The sequence below is a fragment of the Lycium barbarum genome, chromosome 5 (genome assembly GCF_019175385.1).
Source record: "Lycium barbarum isolate Lr01 chromosome 5, ASM1917538v2, whole genome shotgun sequence".
Classification (NCBI taxonomy): domain Eukaryota; kingdom Viridiplantae; phylum Streptophyta; class Magnoliopsida; order Solanales; family Solanaceae; genus Lycium; species Lycium barbarum.
This window is the reverse complement of record NC_083341.1, coordinates 134,894,933-134,919,454: the sequence shown is the minus strand read 5'-3', so window position 1 is coordinate 134,919,454 and position 24,522 is coordinate 134,894,933. Positions and strand designations below refer to the sequence as shown.

General features: G+C 37.0%; 1 protein-coding gene and 1 pseudogene across 1 annotated transcript; one reads left to right on the top strand and one right to left on the bottom strand.

Annotated features, from left to right (window-relative positions):
- Positions 1 to 969: 969 nt before the first annotated feature.
- Positions 970 to 7,113, top strand: LOC132639862 (LEAF RUST 10 DISEASE-RESISTANCE LOCUS RECEPTOR-LIKE PROTEIN KINASE-like 1.1). The gene is made up of 4 exons (XM_060356253.1): positions 970 to 1,028; positions 4,213 to 4,478; positions 4,580 to 4,653; positions 6,625 to 7,113. Exons 1-4 carry the CDS (start codon positions 970 to 972, stop codon positions 7,111 to 7,113), a joined length of 888 nt encoding a protein of 295 aa, XP_060212236.1.
- Positions 7,114 to 9,164: 2,051 nt separating this feature from the next.
- LOC132641709 (LEAF RUST 10 DISEASE-RESISTANCE LOCUS RECEPTOR-LIKE PROTEIN KINASE-like 1.1) lies at positions 9,165 to 15,220 on the bottom strand (annotated as a pseudogene).
- Between the last annotated feature and the right edge of the window lie 9,302 nt (positions 15,221 to 24,522).

The window sequence follows — 24,522 nt, the reverse complement described above, 5'->3', positions numbered from 1 at the left end:
GTCAGAAAGTTAAGGAAGCTACATAGGAAGCCGAGGAGGATATGAAATCCATGTACCTGCACTTGTTTCAGCCCGCAGAAGAGATTTATGATGAAACACCAAGATTTTGAGGTATGTAAGCTTTCTTTTCATGATTTTGGTCGTGTGTGGCCAATTTATAATGCTATTGTGATGTAGCCCTGTGAGGCAATGATATTATGGGCTGTTGTGACAGGTTGGTAGTGCCATATTACAGGGGAAACTCTGGCAAAATTTTTGTAGAATCCTGAATGTTATCATTTGAGGACGTATGTTCCAACAGAGGGGGAGAATGTTACACCTAAGAAATTTCTCCGTTAGCATACCGCGAATAGACCCACGAAGGGTATGACGTATTCGACATGTTGATGAGTAAGGAGTAATATTTAATGATTCTAAATGAGATTTCAAAGACATTTGAGGTAGGAGACGAAAGTTGTTAAGGAAAGCAAGGTATATGTTGTGTGTCGGGCAAGGATTACGAGTATCGACATAATGATGGCTTAATGACATTTTGGAGAGGAGTTATAATGTCCCTTATGTATTCATGCCTCACGTTTCACGATCGAGTTCATGTATTCGTTATTCATGTCTCATGTTTGGGCACTGATGTTTTCATGAAACTACGTCATGTCAGTTTCCATGCCCCATGTCATGTTATGTCTCATGTTCCACGCTCATGTCATCCATCCAGTGCCCATGTTCATGTCTCAGTACTCACGTTTCCATGTAACCATATCATGTTAGTTCAGTCTCCATGTTTCATGTCATGTTTCCTTCACGTTCATGTAGTCAAGCCATATTTAGCCATAGTCCTAACCATGACCCATCATTCGAGGACGAATGATCCCAAGGGGGAGATATTGTAATACGCCGCATCTTGGAACTGAGTTTATGCTCATATTATTAGAGTTCTAGTGGAAACATTGAAGGTTTGAATGTTTTGCGAAAATGGTTGATAAGTCTAGTTCAGGCAGCAATAACTCCTTGATCGATTTGGAATTTGGAAGGTACTATCAATGAAGTTGTAGTACGTAGAAATACCTTTCTAACGATATAAGGACCAAGCCAATCAGAAAGTTGTAGCCCTATGAAATAGCTTTCCAACGGTATCTTACGGGGGTCAATCGAACATCTGTACAAAAAGTTATGCCCATTATACGACAAACTGTCCGAGCAGAAGAATTTTGACGAACCATTTGACGGTCCGTAAAACATTTATAGGGTCCGTCAAATGGTCACAGAGAATGATATTTTGTTGGTCAGTTTTACGGTTCAATTTTACGGTCCGTAAAATAATTATACGGTCCGTAAAATTGACTCAGACCACCGTAAAATGAGCACAGAATGACCAAATCACTGGAATGGTTTTACGGTAAGTTATACGGTCCGTAAAACCATTATACGGGACGTAAAACACACCGTAAAATGAGCACAGAATGTCCAAATCACTGGAATGGTTTTACGGTGAGTTATACGGTCCGTAAAACCATTATACGGAACGTAAAAATGGGCGTAGAATTGCCCGATGGGTCAGATTTTAAGATGTTAATAAGAGACCCAAACCCATTGTTTTTCATTCCCATTTGTCCTACACGACTCAAGGGTTCTCTAGAGTCATCCAAACACTTCATATGCAAGAATCCAAGTGAAACAAAAGATCCGTTTCATCAATCCACAAAACTAAGTGTGAGAAATACATCAAATCCATTCAAGTCAAGAAATTCCATAGAAGGTGGAACTAGGGTTTTGTTCAAGTGAAGGATTTCAACTCAAGGCTCATTCCTACAATAACTAAGGTAAGTTTTATGATGTTTCATGATGATTAAAGTGTTGATAAGTTCTTGGGAGAATAGTAAATGGGTTTGACAAAGAGAATTATATATGAACTATGCTAGGGTTTTTGGATTGTTGACTTGGGATTGTTGTATTCATATGGGTGATGAAGAATGATATTAATTATATCTAATTGAGATGGTAGAATTTGCTAGAAGTAAAAGAACGGGGATTGGGTGAAGAAAACACCATTAATGAGGGTTATAGAGCTTCATGCCCACTAAGTGTTTGATAAAATGCTTAGATGAACAAAACATAGATATTGTTGCTAATATAGAATCCCTATGGCTTGTATTGCTATAGATTGAAGTTGAAAGGATTGAAGGACATTGTCACACGCTCAAAAGCGGGAAGTTAAGGTATGTAGAACTTCCATCTACATGTGAGAATCTCTACGTTCTTCCCCATGATTCGTTTCGTAAAAATCTATGAAGTTCAAATCCTAGGGCATTAAATCCAACATATTGGTAGCCCGTAATCATGTATGTATGTATACGAATTTCGTATCTATGTTCGTTGTTGTATTCCTAATCTTCCATTATTGATATTAGGAATCCTAGCTTAATCCATGAATCATGAATTCTTCCTCATGTGTTCTCATTATGTTCATATGAAATTGCATGAGTTTATTTTGCAAGTTATAAGCATGTTTTCAAGTCAATTATATATATGATTTCGAAATATTCTTACTACTCATGAATCAAGAACATGTTTGCAAGACTATGATTACAAGTTAATTCACGAAACCATGTTTCAAGTTATTTCGTGGAATCATGATTACAAGTTAATTCACGAAAATCATGGGCTTCTTAGCCAATTATATTATGTTCATGTTTTTGGGAGTTGCACGAATTACCGAGAAGGCTCAGATAGCCTGAAACTATGTAGCCACCATAGGACAAGGATCGCTCCGCCCAGTTAGGACGATACCTTAATTTTACACTGAATGGATCCATCAGGTACCTTACTACCTCAGGCAAGGTATGAGGGCTCTGCTGGTCCGGCGAGGTACCAGACTCCACGTACCCACGTGGTAAATTACTACCTTATACCCTGGCAAGGTATAGGGGCTCTGCTGGTCCGGCGAGGTACCAGACTCCACGTACCCACGTGGTGATATGATATGATATGACATGTTATGTCGGTTTATGAAATGCTCTCCCTACTTATCATGTTTTACTCATGTTATATATATATATATATATGTACTCATGCTCATGCTCATGTTCATGTCAAAGTTTTCAGTTTCAGTTCTTACTATGTTATTCCATGTTCCATGTTGTTTCTTCCGGTTGTTTTACATACCAGTACATTCAATGTGCTGACGTCCCCTTTTTATTGCCCGGGGGCCTGCATTTCACGATGCAGGTACTGATATACAGGACGACACATCTGCTCAGTAGGACAACATTCGTATCAGCTTATTGGTGAGCCCCATCTCATTCGGGGTTTAGTCAACTTTTGTTTTATGATTAATTATGCATCTAAAGGTATGCTGGGGGCCTTGTCCCAGTAAGTATGTTTTCCAGTCAGACTCATGATAGAGGTTTCATAGACTAGATAAGTCAGTTATGCCATGTCAGACATTTAGAGTCGTATAGCCATTTTGGCTCACTCATGTTTAAACAAATACATTATTTAGTATTATGAATTATTACGTTTTATAAAGGCTCATCATGCATTCACGTTATATTCCGCTTATGTTATGTATCATGATGGTTTAGCAAGTCATGTGGTTCGCTCGGTCACATGCAGTCAGGCACCGAGTGTCGTGTTACGTCCAGGCCATGGTCCGGGGCGTGACAGCCAATTCCATTGGCTACCATCTAAATCATATTCCAATGACTTGTTTGAACTGTTGACTTCTAATATTCTACTAGACTGGGAGTTGTCCAAAGATTGTCATGACTGTGTTGACAAAGGAGGGAAATGCCTGATCGAAGACGAACGCAAATTTTGCTGTTCCAAAGGTATAAGCAACTTAAACTTAATATTGCATCAACTCTAAATGTGGTGGAACAAAACTCTTGTTCTTCTTGTTTCTATTGAGGTTTATCTAAAATAGCTTCATTTTTTCCTTTACTGTAGGATAAAAAGGACAAAGTAAGTTGAGAATGATTATTCTGGTCTCATGTAATAGTCTGTTATTAACAACATTTTTGCGTTATAGTAGTCAGTAGCGGAGCTAGAATTTTCAGTAAGGAGATTCAGAATACAAAGAAATAAACACATTAAGAAGCTAAGGGGATTCAACATCTACTATGTACATTAAAACAATGACCTTGTACATACAGTGTAACTTTTCGACGAACCCCTTTGCCCCCCCTGGCTTCGCCCCTTAGCAATACAATTTCAAAGATCAAACTTTGATCAATGTATCTTTTGTTGTATAGTTTTAAGTGGAGTTGGTTTGATCCTGGTATCTTCCATTGTCATCTTTTCTGTCTGGCGTCGCAAGAAAGGGAAGAACGGTACTTCACAATTTCGTAGGGATCTTGAGGTAGAGAGCAGATATTTTGGTTTTCAGGTTCCAGTTTTCTCCTATGCTAAACTTAAGGAAGCCACCAATAATTTTGATCCCTCTAATGAACTTCGAGATGGAGGTTTTGGAACTGTATATTATGGTAAGTTTATCAACTGATCATCCTTCACTATGTGTGGCTATGCCATGCATCAACGGATTTGGAAAGTTAGTATCTCATTGTTCTCTCAGATTATGAATTAGGAAAACTAAATGATGGAAGAGAAGCTGCAGTAAAATGCCTCTATGAGCACAACTGTAAGAGAATGCAGCGGTTTATAAACTGTCACGCCCCTTTTTTCCCACAAAAGGTGATTTATTATGTTAAGTTCAAAAGGGTTTTCAAATCGAAAGTGACGAATTTTGTGCTTCGAAAAGGGATTTTATTTAGAGAAAAAGAGTCGCCACCTGGCTTCGAGTTTTGGTATGTCAAGTCACCGTAAAATTAATATCCCTTTCAAAACAAGTTTGACTCTAAAAACTAATTAGCGACAGAGATTCCAGTTAAGGAATCCTGTTGATTGAGGGGAAGGTGTGAGGCATCCCTCGAATCCTGTGGTTTCAGCACAGTCGCTTCAATTAACTCGTATTGGCTTAAGCGGAAACTCAATCAAGTAAACTCACGTAAAACAAACAAGCACGCGCACAAGAAAAGTTAGAAAATAAAGTCCGAATTATTACAACCCGAAATAAAAGAAAAATGCGAGAAAATAAACCTAAACTACACTATGCTAAACTATGCGAAGCTATCCCCGACATCCCAGGTCTTCTCCACGAACGGCTTTCATTTTTTTACATTTTTTGTTTTCTTCCGGGACAACCCACCCGGAAAATGAATACATGATATGAAAGTAAGTAAAAACAAACTAGCAATTTAAAAGCAAGCAAACAGTTAAACGGACCTACGTATTTGCCTAGTAACCCCGATAGCATCCAAAAAATCATATTAAAATTGTGGATAAAATCATATATTTGCTTTCCAAATAAAATAACAATTAGAATCGTGTTAACGACCGCCCTTTTTGCATTCAGATTTAACTCAAGCTTACCAAGTCCCACTAATGTTTACACTTAATATGACCATTTTCTAATTCAAACTTTCAGCAATTGTTCTAGAATCAAGCAATTTTGATCAACCAAAATTCATATAAAACATCCTAAAGAATGCAGAGAACAATTATACCACGTTAATAATGATGGGTTAAGATAAGAGATGGACCTTTACAAGCTTTTCAATGGTGACTGGAGCTCCGACGGACTCGACGAACAAGACCTCAACCAATCAGCATATTTTCGCACAGAACAGCCGCTTATGAGACCAACTTTGACCCAGAAAACAAACTACCCTTTTACAACCTAATTATAGTTAAGAAAGTCATCGGGTTTTGGTATTTAAAAAAACGGGACGGTGGTTAATGTGATTCCAGGGATGTTTCTCTTGGGGGTTTTTGATGCGTGGAACAGAGGTGGTGAGTTACGTCGGAGAAATGGTGGGAAACGAAGATGATTGGTTTGTTAATGGGAATGACGGTGGTGAACGGGGTCGGGGGGTGGTGCGAGATTGCTGGATTATGGTGGAGAAATGGTGAGGGGCGGAGTGACGACGGTGGTGGTGGATGGAGTTTGCCGGTGGGAAATGAAGAAGATGATGACGACTTTCTTTTTCCTTTGTTCCCTTTCTGTTCGTCACCCTTTCTTCTCTATATGAACAAAAAAAAAAAACTCCTCCCTCTCCCATCTAATGTGTGTATTCTTATTTTATCAAAAATGATTATGGAGACCACCCAAAATAATACCCCCTCCAATTTTGTCACGTGTCCCCTCTCTTTTTTTAAGCTATTTTTCTTTCTTATCTTTTTGTGTGATGTGTATATGTTCAACAGAAAAAATTCCTTCATTGGAAAAATATATTCCTCTTTGTCATATATTTTTTCATTTACTTTTTACTTATACAACAAATAAGAAATATTTTATAACTATTCCTAGATAGAAAATATACTATTTACAAGAAAGTAATTAGCTAAATGAAAATAAATCCTTAAAGACATATTTTTGTAAATTTTTTATTCTTTTGAAAGACCCGACTTATACTCTAAAAATAGTAAATATTTTTTCTTTTTGATTCTCGCAAAATAAACCTACTAAATAAAAATAGAATAAAATCAACACATCAAAAATTAAAACTAAAAGAAATATTTAGATACGATAAGGTGAAACACTCGGGGAGGGGGAAAAAATTATGTGTCTACATAAACGAAATCGAGATTCTTACTCGTTTGAGGCACCAAAATCTTGTGTCCCTTTATGGCTGCACATCAAGACGCAGCCGCAAACTTCTCCTTGTTTATGAATACATTCCTGATGCAACAGTTGCTGATCATCTCCACGGAGAAAGAGCAGCAGAGGGATCACTCACGTGGCCCATCCACATGAATATTGCAGTAGAAACGGCTAGTGCATTGGCTTACCTCCATGGTTCTGATGTGATACATCGCGATGTCAAGACTAACAACATCCTTCTTGACAACAACTTTCGTGTCAAAATTGCAGATTTTGGGCTCTCGAGACTTTTCCCTAACGACGTTTCTCACATATCAACAGCTCCTCAAGGGACGTCTGGATACATTGATCCTGAGTATCACGAATGTTACCAGCTCACTGACAAAAGTGATGTTTATAGTTTCAGGGTTGTCCTTATCAAGCTCGTATCATCAATGCCAGCCGTGGACATAAGTTGAACAAATCACCATAAAATAATCCTGAGTCAGCTGGCAATCTGATAAGTGAACAATTAGCAGTAAGATCGCCAGCTAGAATGTCTTCATCATCATCTCCATCAAACTTGTGGTATATGGTGAATTCATCACAGTAATCGTACTTTGTATAACCATCAAAATGATCTTCCATATTATGGGTAATGTATGGGTTATCATTGCTGGTGATATTGCATTTGTAGAAGTCGGAAATATGCACTGAGAGGATTTTGAAAGAAATAGAAGGGGAGTCGAACAAAGAATTTTTTTGTCAAAAACCTGGCCCTTGTGTTGCCTCAACATAGTTAGGAGCTTCAGGTCCACGAGCTGAACTGTATAACTATACTCCTTGCCTAAATCATAGTACCAATATCCTTCAGGAAGCAGTTGGATTATTGGATGTGGTTTAGCATCACAACCAGACATGGGCATTGTTCCACAGTCAGACTGTGTTGAAAGAGAGAAAGGAAAGCTCAGGTCAGTAAAATTTCCACACGAAAAGGACTTTGGACAAGTTGAATCATTTTTGCCCTTTGCCTGAACTAAGATCAGAAGAAGAGAAGAAAGCAAACAAAAGAAGAAGCCAAAGCCATATTGTGAATCCTACTGCAAGAAGAGGAAAGGTAGCTGAAGTTTTGCGAATTGCAACTCTAGCTCACCAGCTTATATCTTATAAGATCAAGTGCCATAACTTCTAAACACTTTCTCTATTAATAGTCTTTAGCTTATTGGTAAAATTTGTCAAAAGTAAACACTAAGTGGAACCAAACGTAATCGGACTTATTGGGGAAAGAAAGGCAAGGCTTAGAGAGAAAGTAAACTTTCACATTGTATACGGTAAAAATCAGATATATGCTAGACCGGTGAGACTGGAGACCGAGGGAAGAAAGAAACAAGCACGAGCATAAAGACTTTCTTTTGGGACCGAAGGAGTGCTTGATCCGAAGAAAGCGAAGGACATCGTTTGGTCCGGTTTCTCCATAGCCGAGTTGATCGTGGCCGTTGGTCCAGGTGATCCGTTACACAATTGTCATGCGTCAATACCGTTTTGCCACATTGTACTACCAATCGTACGGGTGTCAGACCGTACGACCCAACCTTATCCTTTTTAGGGTTTTTCTTTATTCAAAAGGGCTTATGTTGTATGAGGCCCATGAGGCAAAACTATAAATAGAGATCATTACCCTACTTTTAAAAGTTGGCTTCTTGAGTTCTAGAACATTTGTAACAGCAAAAATATATAAATCTCTCCCTCTTATTATCTGATTTTGATCCGGATTTATTGTGGTGTTCTTTAGATTTGTTCAATCAAACGATACTCAATATATTGGCACATACGTTTATTGTAAATCATCGATTACTATTTAGATTATTCATAGCTGTTCCTACTCCATTTTTCTCTCAACCAAAATAGATTAAAGTTCAACCACATATCCTATACCTCACTCATAAATTTAATAGATTATCCAAATTCGGGGTAAACATACATTAGCCTTTGACATTCGCACCAGTGGAAAGACTTTTGACTTCTTAACTCTGCAATATAACAGCAACTTCTCAGCAGTTTCAGGACCAAAGTCTCCAAAAATAGTTGACTTAACCTGTAGAAATACAAGCTATATGTCCAAAGTTTAAAAACAAAAAAGAATAGGAAAAGGAAAAGGTTCTAGCACACCCAAAACGCAACTAAAGATAGTCTGAAAATGTAAAAAGAACATACTCTGCAAATGTAAAAAGAACACTGCATTTAGCAGTTAGCTTCATATCTCCTTATGGTTAAAAAATCCAGCCTTCCCTTTGCTCATTTCCTCACTAGAAACTACCAAGAAAGTTTTTCAATTTTGGCGGAGCATATACGGTGTAAGCTAGAAATATTTGCACTATTCAAAGTCATCTTCTTCAAAAACTTGAAAAAGAACAAATCATTAATCGCCATCCCTAGCTTATGGAACACTGGTCCCAGAATCCAAGACCCAATGAGTCTATGACTAAGATTGAAACAATAGTGCATATCTTTGATGAAGAAAAATTGGAGATAAGAAAAAACAATAGTGCATATCATTAGGACTGAATACACTAATTGATACTTGTACTTGCATAGATTTCTAATGAAGGCCCCTCAATTTCACAAGTTCTCAAATAGTACCTCATTTTTTATTTTTTCTGAGAAAGTAACAACTGTTGCATATATCAAAAACTGCACCAGAGTTAATGCAGTCAAAACTTACTTACAGAAAGGACTACAGAAAGATCTCATATTCCTTATATTCATAAGGATCCTATAATAACTACAAAATACTTAAGATCTTCCATATATTCTTGTTTCCACAAAAAACAAAACAAAACTAGGCACTTCATCATCATTTTCCGGGCGGAGCTGCATTGTCTTCAAAGCATCTTTGGTTTCTCTTCCTCCACGCTGTCCAGGAAATACAATCTGAGACACTCCTCCGTCTCTCAAATAGTATCTCATATTGTAAAAGATACAAGCTTTCTAAGCACTTCTAACCCCGTAAGACATTAACCTTTACATTTTCTGACCTGCCAGTGTATATAACAGCTCTTTTATAATGAAATTAAAATTGAATCACTTCCACTCATAGATATGTAGCTCGAGAAACTTCTCACAGCAGTACATCTTCTCACAGCAGAACATTCTTAGTTTCTCAGAATCTACATCAATAATAAAGGAAGGAGGTATAGAACTACTTTGTAATAATTATACTAGAACAAGTAATCCATTTATCAGTCACAGAATTTGGTGAAGGTAGTGATTTAACTTGCTTCAACAAGTTATTTGGTGAAGGAGGAGCTGCTACTATTTTAGCTTCATTGCCATTGAGATTAGACTCAGCTCTCTTCTCATTGTCAAATTCACTAGTCTGAATCTCCTTTAGAGTATCCAAAACTTCAACCATAGTAGGCCTCATGTCCCTATCTGTCTGCAAGCACAGAAAAGCCAGCTCTGCCACTGAAGTAGTTATTTCCCAAATCTTGGTATCTGAATTGAATCCCAAAGATGGATCGATCAACTCGTGAAATGCACATTTTACGATCTTGTTTATTGCAAAGTTAGCCAAATTGATCTCTTGGCTATGCCTATTCATATCCACAGCTGGCATTGATGAAATTAGTTCAACAAGGACCACCCGAAGCTGTAGACATCACTTTTACTAGTCAGCTGGTAACATTCGTGATACTTTGGATCGATATAACCCGGGGTCCCCCGGGGTGCAGTTGAAATATGAGACACGTCATTTGGGAAGAGCCTGGAAATCCCAAAATCTGCAACTTTAACACTAAAGTTGTGATCAAGGAGTATGTTATTCGTCTTCACATCGCAATATATTACGTCTGAAGCATGCAGGTAAGTCAATGCACCAGCAGTTTCTATGGTAATGTTCATGCGGACTGGCCACGTAAATAATCGGTCCTTCACTCTATTACCATGGAGGTGATCAGCAAGAGTTCCATTAGGAATGTATTTGTCACACCCCAATCCCGATAGGGCGTGACGGGCACCCGACCCTTACTTAGAGCTGAGCGAACCCGCTGGATCTCATTATACTCATAATCCTTAAGTCATGAACTGAAATGCATAGGGAAAGCTTTTAACAAAAACATTCTTTTTATCTTTCTCGAATCAAATAAAATTTGTAGTTTATAAATCTGTAAAGTGATGCATAAAGAATACATCGGCTTATATAGCCGCATACAAGATTGGCAGGCTAAATACGTGACTCTGTCTGCAAAGTCTCTAGCATAAATCATTATACCATGACATGGGTACTCTGACTCGGCAACACTCCGGAAAGAAATGGAGCTCGCCAATCCAGCTGGAACATCTTCTAGCAACATCCTCTACTCCTCTGTATGCACCTGCGTGGCATGAAACGCAGCGCCCACAAGAAGGGGCGTCAGTATGAATAATGTACCGAGTATGTAAGGCATGAGTAACAATATAACATAGATATGAAAAGTAACAAGGAATAAGAGAGGTAACTTGTACATCTGAATGCCTCGTAGGGAGGATGTCATGCATGCTTAGCCTTTTTTTTAAAAAAAATATTTCAATACATATACATAGTAACATGCCCGGCCATTAAGGCGCGGTGTGATATATAAATAGTAACATGCCCGGCCATTAAGGCTCGGTGTTATCATCATTAGCCTGCATTCAGGCCTCCCGCGTCCGGGGCAATATCATAACATGCCCACTGCAGTGGTGTGCACATCTACGTGCCTGCCCGGCCGACTATAGCGCGGCGCGGTGTGAGAAAATACATACATATATATATAGCATGTATAAGAGCCCAATCAAAAGCCACAACTGTATCGGAGTGACGTAAGATCGGTAGCCTCCGATTATATTATGGAATACTCATCGTCGCTTTGTCTCACCTTGAAGGAACAATTATTTTAAGGTGAGACTATCGATGAAGAATAGAATTAAGGGAAAACATAGAATAGGATCGTAAATCTCATAAGGCATCAAGCCATGTATTTTTTGAAATCTTAAAATAAATTAGTCATCATCCATGAATGAATTGAGAGATCAGTAAATAACTCTACATTCTTATATCGTCGCTGGAATCATAAATTTAGAACCTTTAAGCATGGATTCATTCTCATCATAGTCATCATAATAATATAAATCTCATGTACATGGAAATCTCTGTGAATACAAATTATCTCATAATAACATGAAATCTGTATGCCTTGGAGCTTGGATAAATAAATCCCTCATAGTCATCGTCATGGTTATGATAAAAGAAATTATGCATATTTTCCATCATAAAACTTTAAGAGTCATAAATTCCTAACATTCTTGGGAATGAAAATTTTTATGGAATCCATACATAGTTTGGTAGGAAAAGATTCATGCTTTTGGAAATTCGATAGCCTCATAAGGATCACGAAAGTCATGGGTTTCTAGCATTTGCAGAATCAGTGATATTATGGATACGACACAAGGTTTATAACGAAAAGATCATTCATTTAGAAAGAAGGGGACTAGCCTTAACATACCTGGAAGAAAGTTCTCGACTTCTAACTTACTTCCCGTCTTGCACCTCTCTTAAGAATTATTCGTAGCCTCGTAATCTACATATAGAACCATTCATAATATTGTTAGGCTCGTCATCAGGCACTTGTCTCAAGACTTTAATTAAATTCCTTCTAAATTCTGTCGAAATTCGGGCAGCATCTTCCCTGTTTATATGCCCAGCCCGAATTCTCAATTCAACAATCAACACAACAATAACAATACCAACATCAATACAATCATTTCCATACCAATGCAATTCTTAAAACATCCCACACGATGTTTCCTAAATTTCTTAACTAACCCACTTGTAATACGACTATTTAATAACTTTATTTCCGTAAAGAAGCCGAAATTAATACCCACAACATCAATAACAACATCCTACAAGATAAATATATATTTTATCCAAAATTCTCTTCAACCCTCAATCCATAATTCAACAACATCAACACAACAAACTATAACTCTATTCTTGCAATTATTCCTTAATCAAACTTGATAAAGAGAGAGATTTGATGATTCATACCTTGTTTTTATGAAAGTAGAAAAATCTTCAACATTTTCTTGTTCCCATGCTCCTCTAACTCCAAACGAAATTATATTCGTGACTATGCGTTGCCCGGACTGCGATTAGTACTTTGTAGCTTGAAGTTTCATTCAAAATCCTCAATTTTAAGTGGGATTTATGCCTCTTTTTGTTGCTGAAAATTCTGGAAAGTTTGGGACATTTCTATGATGAAAAATGGGGTTTTTGACCCTTTTTATAATTGGGTTGGCCGACGACTGTAGCTACAGTACTGTAGCAGTACTGTAGCTGTGCTGTTTCTGCGCGACAGTTCAGTTTGTAACGTCTATAATTCTCTACTCCGAGGTCCTATCAATGGGCGGTTTGTTGCAGTATAATCTAGACTCGACGAACTTCATTTTAGGATTTTGAAACGCCTTAAAACTCCAAATATACATGGAGATATACCCCTCCAAAGTTGACTAAAAATCTTTCCAGCATTTCTCAAATTTTCGTCGAACTTATTTTCTTCAATTCGCTCGATCTCGAAATATTCCAAAACTCTCCATACATGATATTTATCACTTATTATACATGATAATGGCCATGTTCTTGTGTTTCAAAATAGTCTTTCCCGATTACGACTTACGAGATCATAATCATCCTTTACTTAAATAATATACTTAATAATGCCTCGTTCCTCATACTCCAAAGTTGTTTTACCTAGTCATAACTCGACATACTTACATTAAAATTTAACCAGTGCTTCTCCGAGGTACGGAGGTACGGGGTGTAACAGTATTCATAGACAAGGAGTAGTTCACGACTTCTCTATGAAGTGCAGCCATAGAGGCTGACAAGATTGATGTGCCTTAGCCTGGTAAGGATCTCAATTTCATTTACAAACTGCTGCATTCGTTTGCAGTTGTGCTCGTAGAGGCGCTTTACAGCAACCTCTCGTCCATCCTTAAGTTTTCCTGTTCATCGATGGACAAGAATTAGCCACAAGTAGAAAAAGTTGATGCATAGCTCAGTTGGATTAAGAAGTTTCTCACCATAGTAAACAGTTCTGAAACCTCCATCTCCAAGTACTCTAGAGGAATTGAAATCATTTGTGGCCTCTTCAAGTTCTGAATAAGATAAGACTGGGACACCAAAGTATATACTGCCTCCCTCAACATCATGTTTAAAAATGTCCGAGAGTTTCTTTGTTGAGAGGAAGTGGGATGGACTAGATTTGCTCTTCTTGTAACACCAGATAAAGTAGACAACCAAACAAATCATCACCAATCCTAATCCACCAAAAACTGGAAAGGAAATCAGTTATCAGAGGTTTTCAGACAAATGAAAAACATCGCAAGGAGAAAGTGTCCTCTCAACTCCACTATCTATACATTTGCGTAAGCTAAAGTACTTGTATCTCGTATCATCCTGTATCACTATGGAAATGTTTTGTGATTTTACCACAATGAAGAAGAAATTTAGATGATATCCATAGAAATTCTGTAATAGGAAAAAACACTGCAATTAATGGATATTTAACTACCTGCTCCGAACTTTCTTCTAGTCGCTTTTGCATCTAAAAGAAAAAGAGGAAAAATATTATGAAATATTATAGATATGTGATATGAAAACAAGAAAGGACCCTAAGAAATATGCACTAGACCTTGAGCATGTGGATTATTTGGATATGTACACCGAAATTTGTTGGTTTTATCAGTCTTGCATTGACCTCCGCTATAGTGAGATTGGTAATAGTCCTCAGACAGTTTCCATTCTACGAAAAACCACGGAACTAAAAAGTCAAACAGACCACCATCATGTGACCACCAGTAAGTTGGCAATCTGATAAGTGAACAGTTAGCAGGAAGATTGGCTGCTCGATTTTCTTTATCATCATCTCTGAAAAGCTTGTAGTATATGTTAAAGCCTTTACAGCCATTGTACATTTTATAACCAGCAAAATGATCGTTCTTCTGGGTATTGTTTGGGGTGCTACTACTAGTGCTGTTGCATTTGAAGAAGTCTAGAAACGGGGTGATGGGTTTGAAAGAAATAGAAGGAGAGTCTGGAAGGGAGATATTTTTGTTAAAAGCCTGGCAATTGTGTTGCCTCAACTTGGCATGAAGCTTTGGATCCTCGAGCCAAACTGTATAACTATACTCCGTGCCTGAAGCATAGTACCAATCTCCTCCAGGAAGCAGTTTAATTTTTGGATGTGGTCTAGCATCACAGCCAGAGATGGGCATTATTCCACATTCAGGTTGTGTGGAAAGAGAGAAAGGAAAGCTCACGTCAGTAAGATTCCCACATGAAAAGGACTTTGGACAAGTTGAATTACTACTGCCCTTTGCCTGAGCTAAGATAAGAAGAAGAGATAGAAGGAAGCAAGCAAAAGAAGCAAAATCCATATTGAATCCCACTTGCAAGAAATAGAAAACTAGCTGAATGTTTTTGAATTATACACTTAACTCTAGCTAGATCTATTAATAGTCTTTAGCTTGTTGGTAAAACTTGTCAAAAAGAAAGACTATGTGGAACCAAACGTATAAGAGGGGTCGACTTATTGAGAAAAAGAAAGGCAAGGCAAAGAAAAAAAATGAAGTTTTCACATTGACACCAGTACAAAGACTTGACCTCTTGACTCTCCATACTAACAGCAACTACTCATGAGTTTCAGTACAAAAGTCACCAAAAATGGATGACCTAAAGGGCAGCCTACTGCACTCACCTCCCGCTATGGGTGGGGTTTGGGGAAGAGCCAAACCATAAGGATCTATTGTACACAGTCTTATCCTGCATTTCAGCAAGAGACTGTTTTCATGGCTCGAACCCTTGACCTCCTAATCACATAGAAGCAACTTTACCAGTTATGTCAAGGTTCCCTTTCCAAAAATGGATGACTTGAACTGTAGAAATAGAAACTATATTCATGTTTTACTGAACATTAAATGGTATGCAGATACATCCAAAAGCTGAAAATGAAAAAGGAAATGGTTCTAGTCACAACTCACACCCTAAAAGACACGTAAAGAAAGTATGAAAATGTAAAAAGAACATTGCATGAAAAATCCAACTTTCCATTTGCTCATTTTCTCACTAGAAACTACCAATAAAGTGTTAAAAGATTGGCAGAATATACACGGTATCAGCTAGAAATATTTGCTATTTTCCAAAGCCATCATTTTCAAATTTTTTAAATAGAATCATATCATTAACTGTCATCCCTAGCTTATAGAACACTCAGTCACAGAGTCTATGATTAAGATTGAAAAGACAATGATTTAATACCGAAATTGATACCTCAACTTGTAAAAAGTAAGTGCTCGTTTGGTCATGGAGAGTTTTCACTAATATTATTAGAGAACTGTTTGGATATAGAATTGTTATAATTTTCCAGAACTTCCAAAAAAATTCGTAATTCGAAAAATTGCATAAAGCTTTCTTCATAATTTTCACTCCAAGTCGCTCACAAAAATTCAAAAACGACTTCAATTTGTAGTAGGCGTTTGGCCATGAAAATCAAAAATATTTTTCACTTTATTTGAAATTTTGAAGTTGGAGTTGTGTTTGGTTGTAATTTTTGCAAAGAATATTTGATTGTTTGAATATATTGAAAGTGGAAAATATGAAAATAACGTTTTAGGTGTTTTTCAAATTCCAAATACAACTTCAAGTTGTATTTGGAATTTTCACAGCCAAATGTTGATTTCCAAATAAAGAGAAATAATTTTGAAAAAAAAAAGTGAAAAAATTCTCATGACCAAACTATTAGGTTTTTGAATTTTCCCTTCCTATGTGGAATTGGATAAATAAAACCCAGTCCAATTTGGACCGGGCCAATTTTGCCCAAAATTTCCTCTATATATAGGATCAATTTAGATCTTATTTTGACAACACAAGAGTGAATTCATAGCAGCCATATAGAGAGAAAAACGTGAGAGAGAAAGCAGATTTTCGTCCAAAAAATTTCTGCTACAGCAGTCCACTTTAAATTGTGTTTTCTGATTCGTTAACCGTTGGATCGTGCTGAAATTTTAACTGGGGTGTCTCCACATCTGGTTCTTCGATTTCAACGGTGAAGATCAGATTTTGTGGTCTGTAGATCCAGTTTTCGAGTACGAACAGTAGCTCGTTTTTTGGAGTGATTTCTCTCCTTTCTTCACTAGTTTTGGTGCTATCTTTTATGTATTATTGCTCCGTGCTTGACTTTGTTGTTGTATCCATTTGGAGAATATTGTTGTAACTCTTGTTTTTTATAGTGGAGCTTTTGTGGGCCGGAGGTCTCGTGGATGTTTCCTCTTCACCTTGAAGGGGTTTTACCACGTAAATTCGGTGTCTCTTCCATTCGATTTATTTTTGCTTGCTTTGCTATTTTATTATTGGTATAGCTCCTGCCTGGATTTCCATTTGTGATAGTATTTATTGTCTTCTCTTGGTTCAAATAGTGTGGTAAGTTTCGACTTGGGTATTTCTTCCGCTGTTACCTCGTCGTGCAACTTGGTTATTACTTGTTTCTTCCCAACACAAACGGGCCCTTATCGGTATACATCTCCAAGTACAAATCCAATTTGCAAATAACATTTTCAACTTGAAAACAAATAATGTACTAGAGTATTACTTTTTTTCAGATTTCAAAATTCTTATGTCCAAATGCCCACTAGGTGTTTTAAACACTCTAATCTAATGTTTTCTTCAATTGGTGCTGATATGGATAGCAAATCAGTTTTTTTTTTCAACTTACCCTACTCCTTTTCTGTTTTTACCGATTTTGACCCCAAAAAAAAATAGGGCTTTTAATTGGAGGAGCCACTGATTTGCTGAAAAAGATCACTCTGGGCTTTTAAGAATTACGAGTATCAAATTAATTATAGAACCTAAGTTTGTTTTGTGAATTCTAATTTCATCAAATAAACACATCGACGATTTGATTAATTAAGGTTAAATAACAAAAATATCGATGCGAAATTAAGATAGTGTACATATATTTCAGAAGGGAAAATGTCTGGATTTAAATTATCAGATATATACTGCCTCCGTCTCAAAATATTTGTTGCATTTTCCATTTACATGTCCATTAAGAAAGCATTTATAAGGGTGCTAATTTTGACTATTTTACCCTCTTAATATATTTCATCATATTCTCTCTCCTCAATAAATATTTACTCCATTAATGATGAAAATTCTTAAGACTGGTATGTGAACCCACAAAATAAGTCCGTTAATGTAATTAATACAAGGGTAAAATGAGAAAAAAACTACTTAATTTTATCTGCGAATTGCCCTTCTTTTGGGGTGGTCTTTAAAGTTTTCCCCTCATATTTGTAATCTTTAAATTTTGTCCTTCGGCTAAAACCCATTAGTTCCAGGTTCGAACCCCCACTCAGTCAAAAAAAAAATTAAAAAAAAATCGCAAGGCAGAGTTTAAATTTCGCTATGCCTGCACCGGCAGAATTTTAGTTATGTTTAACCAAAAGTCTGTCGATGGGGGCAGACTTTGCCTTGAGGCATATATATATATATATATATATATTACTTTTCAAGGTAAACTTTTAGTTATGCATTAACTAAAAGTGTGCCCCATAAGATATAACTAAAAGTATGCCCCATCAGGCGGAACTTTTCCTTAAGGAATAACTAAATATAAGTTCCGCCTTATAAGGCAAAGTTTATGCCTTAAAGAAAAGTTTCGCCTTAGGGGCATACTTTTAGTTATGCCTTAACTAAAAGTCTGCCTCATAAGGCATAACCAAAAGTATGCCCCATAAGACGGAACTTTTCCTTAAGGCATAACTAAAAATTTGCCTTATAAGACAAAGTCTATGTCTTAAGGAAAAGTTATGCCTTACGGGGCATACTTTTAGTTATGCCTTAACTAAAAGTCTGCCCCATAAGGCATAACTAGGAAAAAACTTTTAGTTAAAGCTTAACTAAAAGTTTGCCCATAAGTATGCCGGACCTGACATATACTTGTTAAGGAATAACTAAAGTTATACCGGATCCGGCATACTTATGCCAAGTCTGCCCATAAGGCATGAGTATTGTCACACCCCTACCAGGAGTATGACGGGCTCCGACCCGTAGACCGGGAACCACCTGACTCATCTGTAACTTTGAGCATTATAAACTATAACTCAAAGAACACCTGCACGCATAAATGCCCAACATAGGAATATTCGATCATTCAACACATATGTATATACATGGACCGACAAGGTCGCCACAGCACAGCGTATATCATAAAGCCGGCAAGGCAAACAGTAAAGTATCAAGAGCTCAAAATATGGCCGACAAGGCCACCAATATATTATACCATAACATGAACCGATGGAGATACAAAACATCTAACTATACACACACATCTACGAGCCTCTACATGGAATACAAATGATCATAAGGACAATACTGTCACGACCCAACTAGGGGCCGCGACGGGTACCCGATACTTGTACCGAGCACCCCTTATCTCGTATCGTACTTTTACTACTAGGCGGGCCGTATAGACTATACCGTATCTTTTTTTTTTCTGTTGCTTAACACTAACATTAATGGCATAATTGTGAACATGGACTTATAAACTTTGCTAGCATATTACACAACGACGAGGACAACAAAATTACAAAACATCTGACTATACATATCTGTCTACGAGCCTCTAAACAAAGTGCATATATACATAGGAAGGGTCGGGTTCTGCCGTGCCCGATTATATACACAAAAGTAGTACCAATAGGCTGAAGCTCAGGATCAACTGGAGCACTCTCAAGGAACAGCTGGTGAAGCTCCTAGGGATTAAACCCGTCTGTCTGCTGACCTGCGCAGCATGAAACGCAACGTCCGCAAGAAGGGACGTCAGTACGAGAATGTACCGAGTATGTAAGGCATGAATAATAACATACGGAAAATATAGAACAGGGATAATGACATAAAAGAGATATAGCGTATGTCATGAGGTAGAAACATAACCTGTACATATAAGTGCACGTTGGCAGATACCATGCATGCTTAGCGCTGCGGAATGTGCAGCCCGATCCATATGTGTATATACTATAACATATTGCTGCGGCACGTGCAGCCCAATCCATATACATATAATACTTTGCTTTCTTGGAAAACATTTCTTTTCATATATATATATATATATATAACATAGAACATATCATATTGCCGGGGCGTCGGCTCCGATCCATTTAACCATATATGCCGCGTCCGGGAATCCTGCGTCCGGGACGATATCATGTACCATACTCCAACTGATCAGGTGGCTATGCGTCTATAGCGCCTTACCTTCCCCCATCTTCCCCATATACATTTACATGTGCTTATAACATATATGCGGCATGCATGAGGGTCCAAGAAAACCATGTTCGCGTCGGAGTGACGTAAGGTCGGTATCCCCCGATTACATTATGGAATAATCATGATCGTCATGTCTCACCTTGGAGGAACGAGTATTTTAAGGCGAAACTATCAACGAAGAATAGCATTAGAAGTAAACATAAAATGAAATCACGGGCGTCATAGACGTTAGTTCATATGCTTTGAAATCTTTAGAAAATAGTGTCATAGCTAAGGAATAGAATTAAAGATCAAGAACTAGTTTAACACTTTCATATTCACATTGGACTTTTAACTTAAGACTCTCAGACATGGAATCATTCTTGTCATACTTATCATTGACATATTCTCTTCCTTACATTATCATTATCATTAGCATCATAGAAATATTCTCATTAGAATAGTTACAGTACTTGTCGTTTGATAAGCGGAATAAAGATCAAAAGTTTCCTTTGGATTCTACTTCGAAGTAAGTCAAATGAAACAATAAGGAAAATCCGGGAACAATGGGCCCACCTCGGGTCAAATGAGGCGGCGTACCAAATTTACGTACATTACATTTCATGACGTCATTTGTGAGGGTTTTAAGGTAGTCGGGTCCTGTTTATGCAAGTTCTAGGTGTTTAGGAAGTTTTTCCAACATTTCACACAATTTCTAGTTCAATTCTTCTGAATGAAAAAGGGGAAACTTTAGACGCGGATTCCGGAGAATAGAGTTGTCCCGAGGTTCATATCCAACCTAGTATGTCTAAGACATGCCAAAGAAGGAAGGGTAAAGCCTTACATACCTCTTTCCGCTCCTTATGCTATTCCAAATTGAAGTTGCAAATCCACCAAAATCTACAAATTGGTCACATTTACCAAACCTTAATTAGAACATTTAGAAGTGGAATTCTTAAAGTAACATTTGTCTACCGAAATTTCGGCAGCACTTCCCCTGTAAATACACCATCCCCAAAATTCAACTTAGCCAATTTTTAATCAACAACAATTCGGGAATTCAACCCGGCCAAACTATCAACACAATGACAACAACCATGACTACAAAACACAATATAACACAACTAGTCTTCTTTCCAACATAATGCAATAGCTTTCATTCCAACTTCACATTTCCAAACCAATCTCAATGTTTTTACATTCATTACTAATCAAGATCATTACAATATAATTCGGAAGCATTTCATATCATTTCTACAAAATATTCACAAGATATACAAAATATACAAACTTTCCACCAAAACCATAATCCATCCAAAACTTCTAATCTTCAATCTACATATTCATAACATATTTCCATCTTCCAATTTCATCAACCATAATCATAATTTGCACCTTAACAATTTCATTTTCATAATTACATAAATCTACCATAAAATCACAAAACTTCTCATAACCACTTAACAACCAATCTTTCATGCCAATATGGACTATTATCCTTCCAAATTCACCAACTAACATAATAATTCACATTTAGAACTCCACTTCCATAATTACATAAAAACTTCATTAAAATCACATGATTTCCTATAACTATTTTCAATAAATTTCCATGCCAACTTGAACCATTTTCTTCCATTTCCAATATAAGGTCCACCACAACTACAACTAGAATACAACATAAAATTCAACTCATCTTATTTATACAACCTTACATACACATGCACACATGCAAACCCACTTTGTAAACTTCCATATTTCCATAAATTCTACTCATTTCTACATACTACAACATAAACCAACCTTCATAACATAATAAAAAGGAATTAATTCTTACCTTTTTCTACAATCTTCTTCACTTGACCAAGTTGTCAACTTGAAGAAACAAGTGCTCTTTCTTCCAAAATAATTACACCAAGTTGTAAAGGACCCTTGAATTAGTAGGAATACAACAAGAAAATAATTTTTGGGAGAAGATTTCAAAGGGGCAAAAATTCAAGAGCTTGGCCGTATGGCCCTTTTTTTTTTTTTTTGCTCTTATTTGTTCTTGTTCTTGCTTTCTAATTTTTTTCTTGAATGTTCTATGAGTTTATGACTCATATATGATCCTTATATTAATTAGCACATGGAAAAATTAATTAAATCTCATGGGCTTGCCAAGCCATGGCCGGACACCCCCTTTATTTGGGCCTCAATTTCTTTTTTTTTTTTTGTCATGGGCCTAACTCGGTTGGCCCCGAGTTGGGTCTAGCCCACTGACCTTTCGACCTTAAAACGTTCATATCTCCTTATACCGACGTCACCTGGGAACCCACGACCTATGGTTGGAAAGCTAATTCAATTATCTACAACTTCTATTTCTTGGTATTTTTCCAAATTTCAAACTTATAATACCGTTTTTGCCCCTCAAAGTCAGGTCACCCGAAAACGTTTTCTTAAAAATATTTGTTTGGAGGGCTTCCACTTTGATTTGGCCCAAGGGTCCTTCATGAGTTGTGTTTAACTTTACATATGTGATTCATATAACTTGTCACATGTTCCAAAAAAAAAAACTTGACGTTTGGGCCCCACCTCAGCTTACAAATAATTCGACGTTAAAAAATGCGAGATATAACAAATACCAAATAGACTGCAGCTCCGCAGTAAGTAGAGTGCTGATGAGAATTCGCTGATAGAACACTTACGGGTCTGATCTGTCTCCCTGCCTACCTGCAGGCATGAGCGCAGCGTCCACAAGAAGGAACGTCAGTACGAATAATGTACTGAGTATGTAAGGCATGAATAACAACATAATATATATATATATATATATATGGAAGGTAACATGGAATAAGAGAGATAACCTGTACATCTGGGTGCCTCATAAGGCGGATGCCATGCATGCTTAGCTTTTTAAAAAAAAACTTTTCTTGCATACATATATATATATATATATATATATATATATATATATATATATATATAATATCTTCATCATAACGTACCCGGCCTTTTTGGGACTCGGTGTGCAACGTACCCGGCCCTTTCGGGACTCGGTGTGTAATACCAACTGATCAGTGGTTGCACAATAGGTGCCGTACTCGGCCGACTATAGCGCGGCTCGGTGTAGTAAAATACATACATATATATAAAGCATGCATGAGAGCCAAATAAAAGCTATAAATACTTCGGAGTGACGTAAGGTCGGTAACCTCTGATTTTTATTATGGAATTATCATCATCGCTATATCTCACCTTGAAGGAACAATTATTATAAGGTGAGATCAACAACAATGAATAAAATTGAGAAAAATCATGAAATAATCTCCATAATCTCATAATAGTATTAACATCATAAGCTTTGGAATTTCCAGAATTAAAATCATCATCATCATAATCGTCATAGAAACATTCTCATCTTTAACATCGTCATTCATATTGTAAAAACATGTCCATTGTTGTTGTCATAAAAGCTTATAGAATCATAAATCTTTGACTCGGAAAATAGGGACATTTTGGAAAATATTTATGGATTATCAAGAAAGAAGTCATGCCTTTGAATCATAAACTCTATTAATCATGAATTTCTAGCTTTTGGGAATAAGAATATTCTTGAAAAGCATTTGTGGATTCACATAAGGGGATCATGGGACATTTGGAAAACACCTATTGGATTCATAAGAAAGGAATCATGTCTTTAGAATAAAGGGACTAGCCTTAACATACCTGGAAGATAATTTCTCGACTTCTAACTTACTTCCTGTCTTGCAATTCACTTAAGATTATTCGTAGCCTCGTAATCTACATATACGACCATTCATACTATTGTTAGGATCATCGTCATACGCTCGTCTTAAGCCCTTAATAAAATTCATTTAGATTCTGCCGAAATTCGGGCAGCATCTCCCCTGTTTATATGCCTACCAGAAATCATAATTCAACAACCAACAACAATAACAACAATACCAACATCTATAACATCATCTCCAACACCATTATGTATCATAAAACATCCCTCACGATGTTTTCCATAACTAGCCAACCCGTTATACGATTATTTAACGACTTTATCTTCGTGAATAAACAAAAAATAATATTAATAAGCAGAGATTCATACCTTATTCTTACTAGAGCAGCAATATCTTCAATATTCCCTTTGAATCCAGACAATTCCAAAACAAGACAAAACTATAATCGTGACTACACGTTACCTGGACCTCGATTAATATTCCGTCACTCGAAATTTACTCAAAATCCTTACTTTTATGAGGTAAATATGCTCTATTTTGCTTGCTGATTTTTCTGGAATATTTGGGAGAATTTATGACCAAAAACATGGGGTTTTGCCCCTTATATAGGGTGCCAAAGTCGGCATCACTGTAGCACTGTAGCAGTAATGTAGCAGTGTTGTTACTGATCTGCCTGCATAACTTGTAACGTCCATAATTCTCTATTCCGACATCGTATCGATGAACGGTTTATTGAGTTGGAAACTAGACTCGATAAACTTCATTTTAGGCTTTTGAAACACCTTATAACTCCTAATATACTAGGAGATATTCCCCTCCAAAGTTGACTAAAAATC

Coding starts and splice junctions, on each gene's coding strand:
- LOC132639862 (XM_060356253.1), top strand. CDS start 970: ATGGTTGATAAGTCTAGTTCAGGCAGCAATAACTCCTTGATCGATTTG. Junction 1,029..4,212: donor ATCGATTTGGAATTTGGAAG/GTACTATCAATG, acceptor ACAATTTCAAAG/ATCAAACTTTGATCAATGTA. Junction 4,654..6,624: donor GTAAGAGAATGCAGCGGTTT/ATAAACTGTCAC, acceptor TTATGTGTCTAC/ATAAACGAAATCGAGATTCT.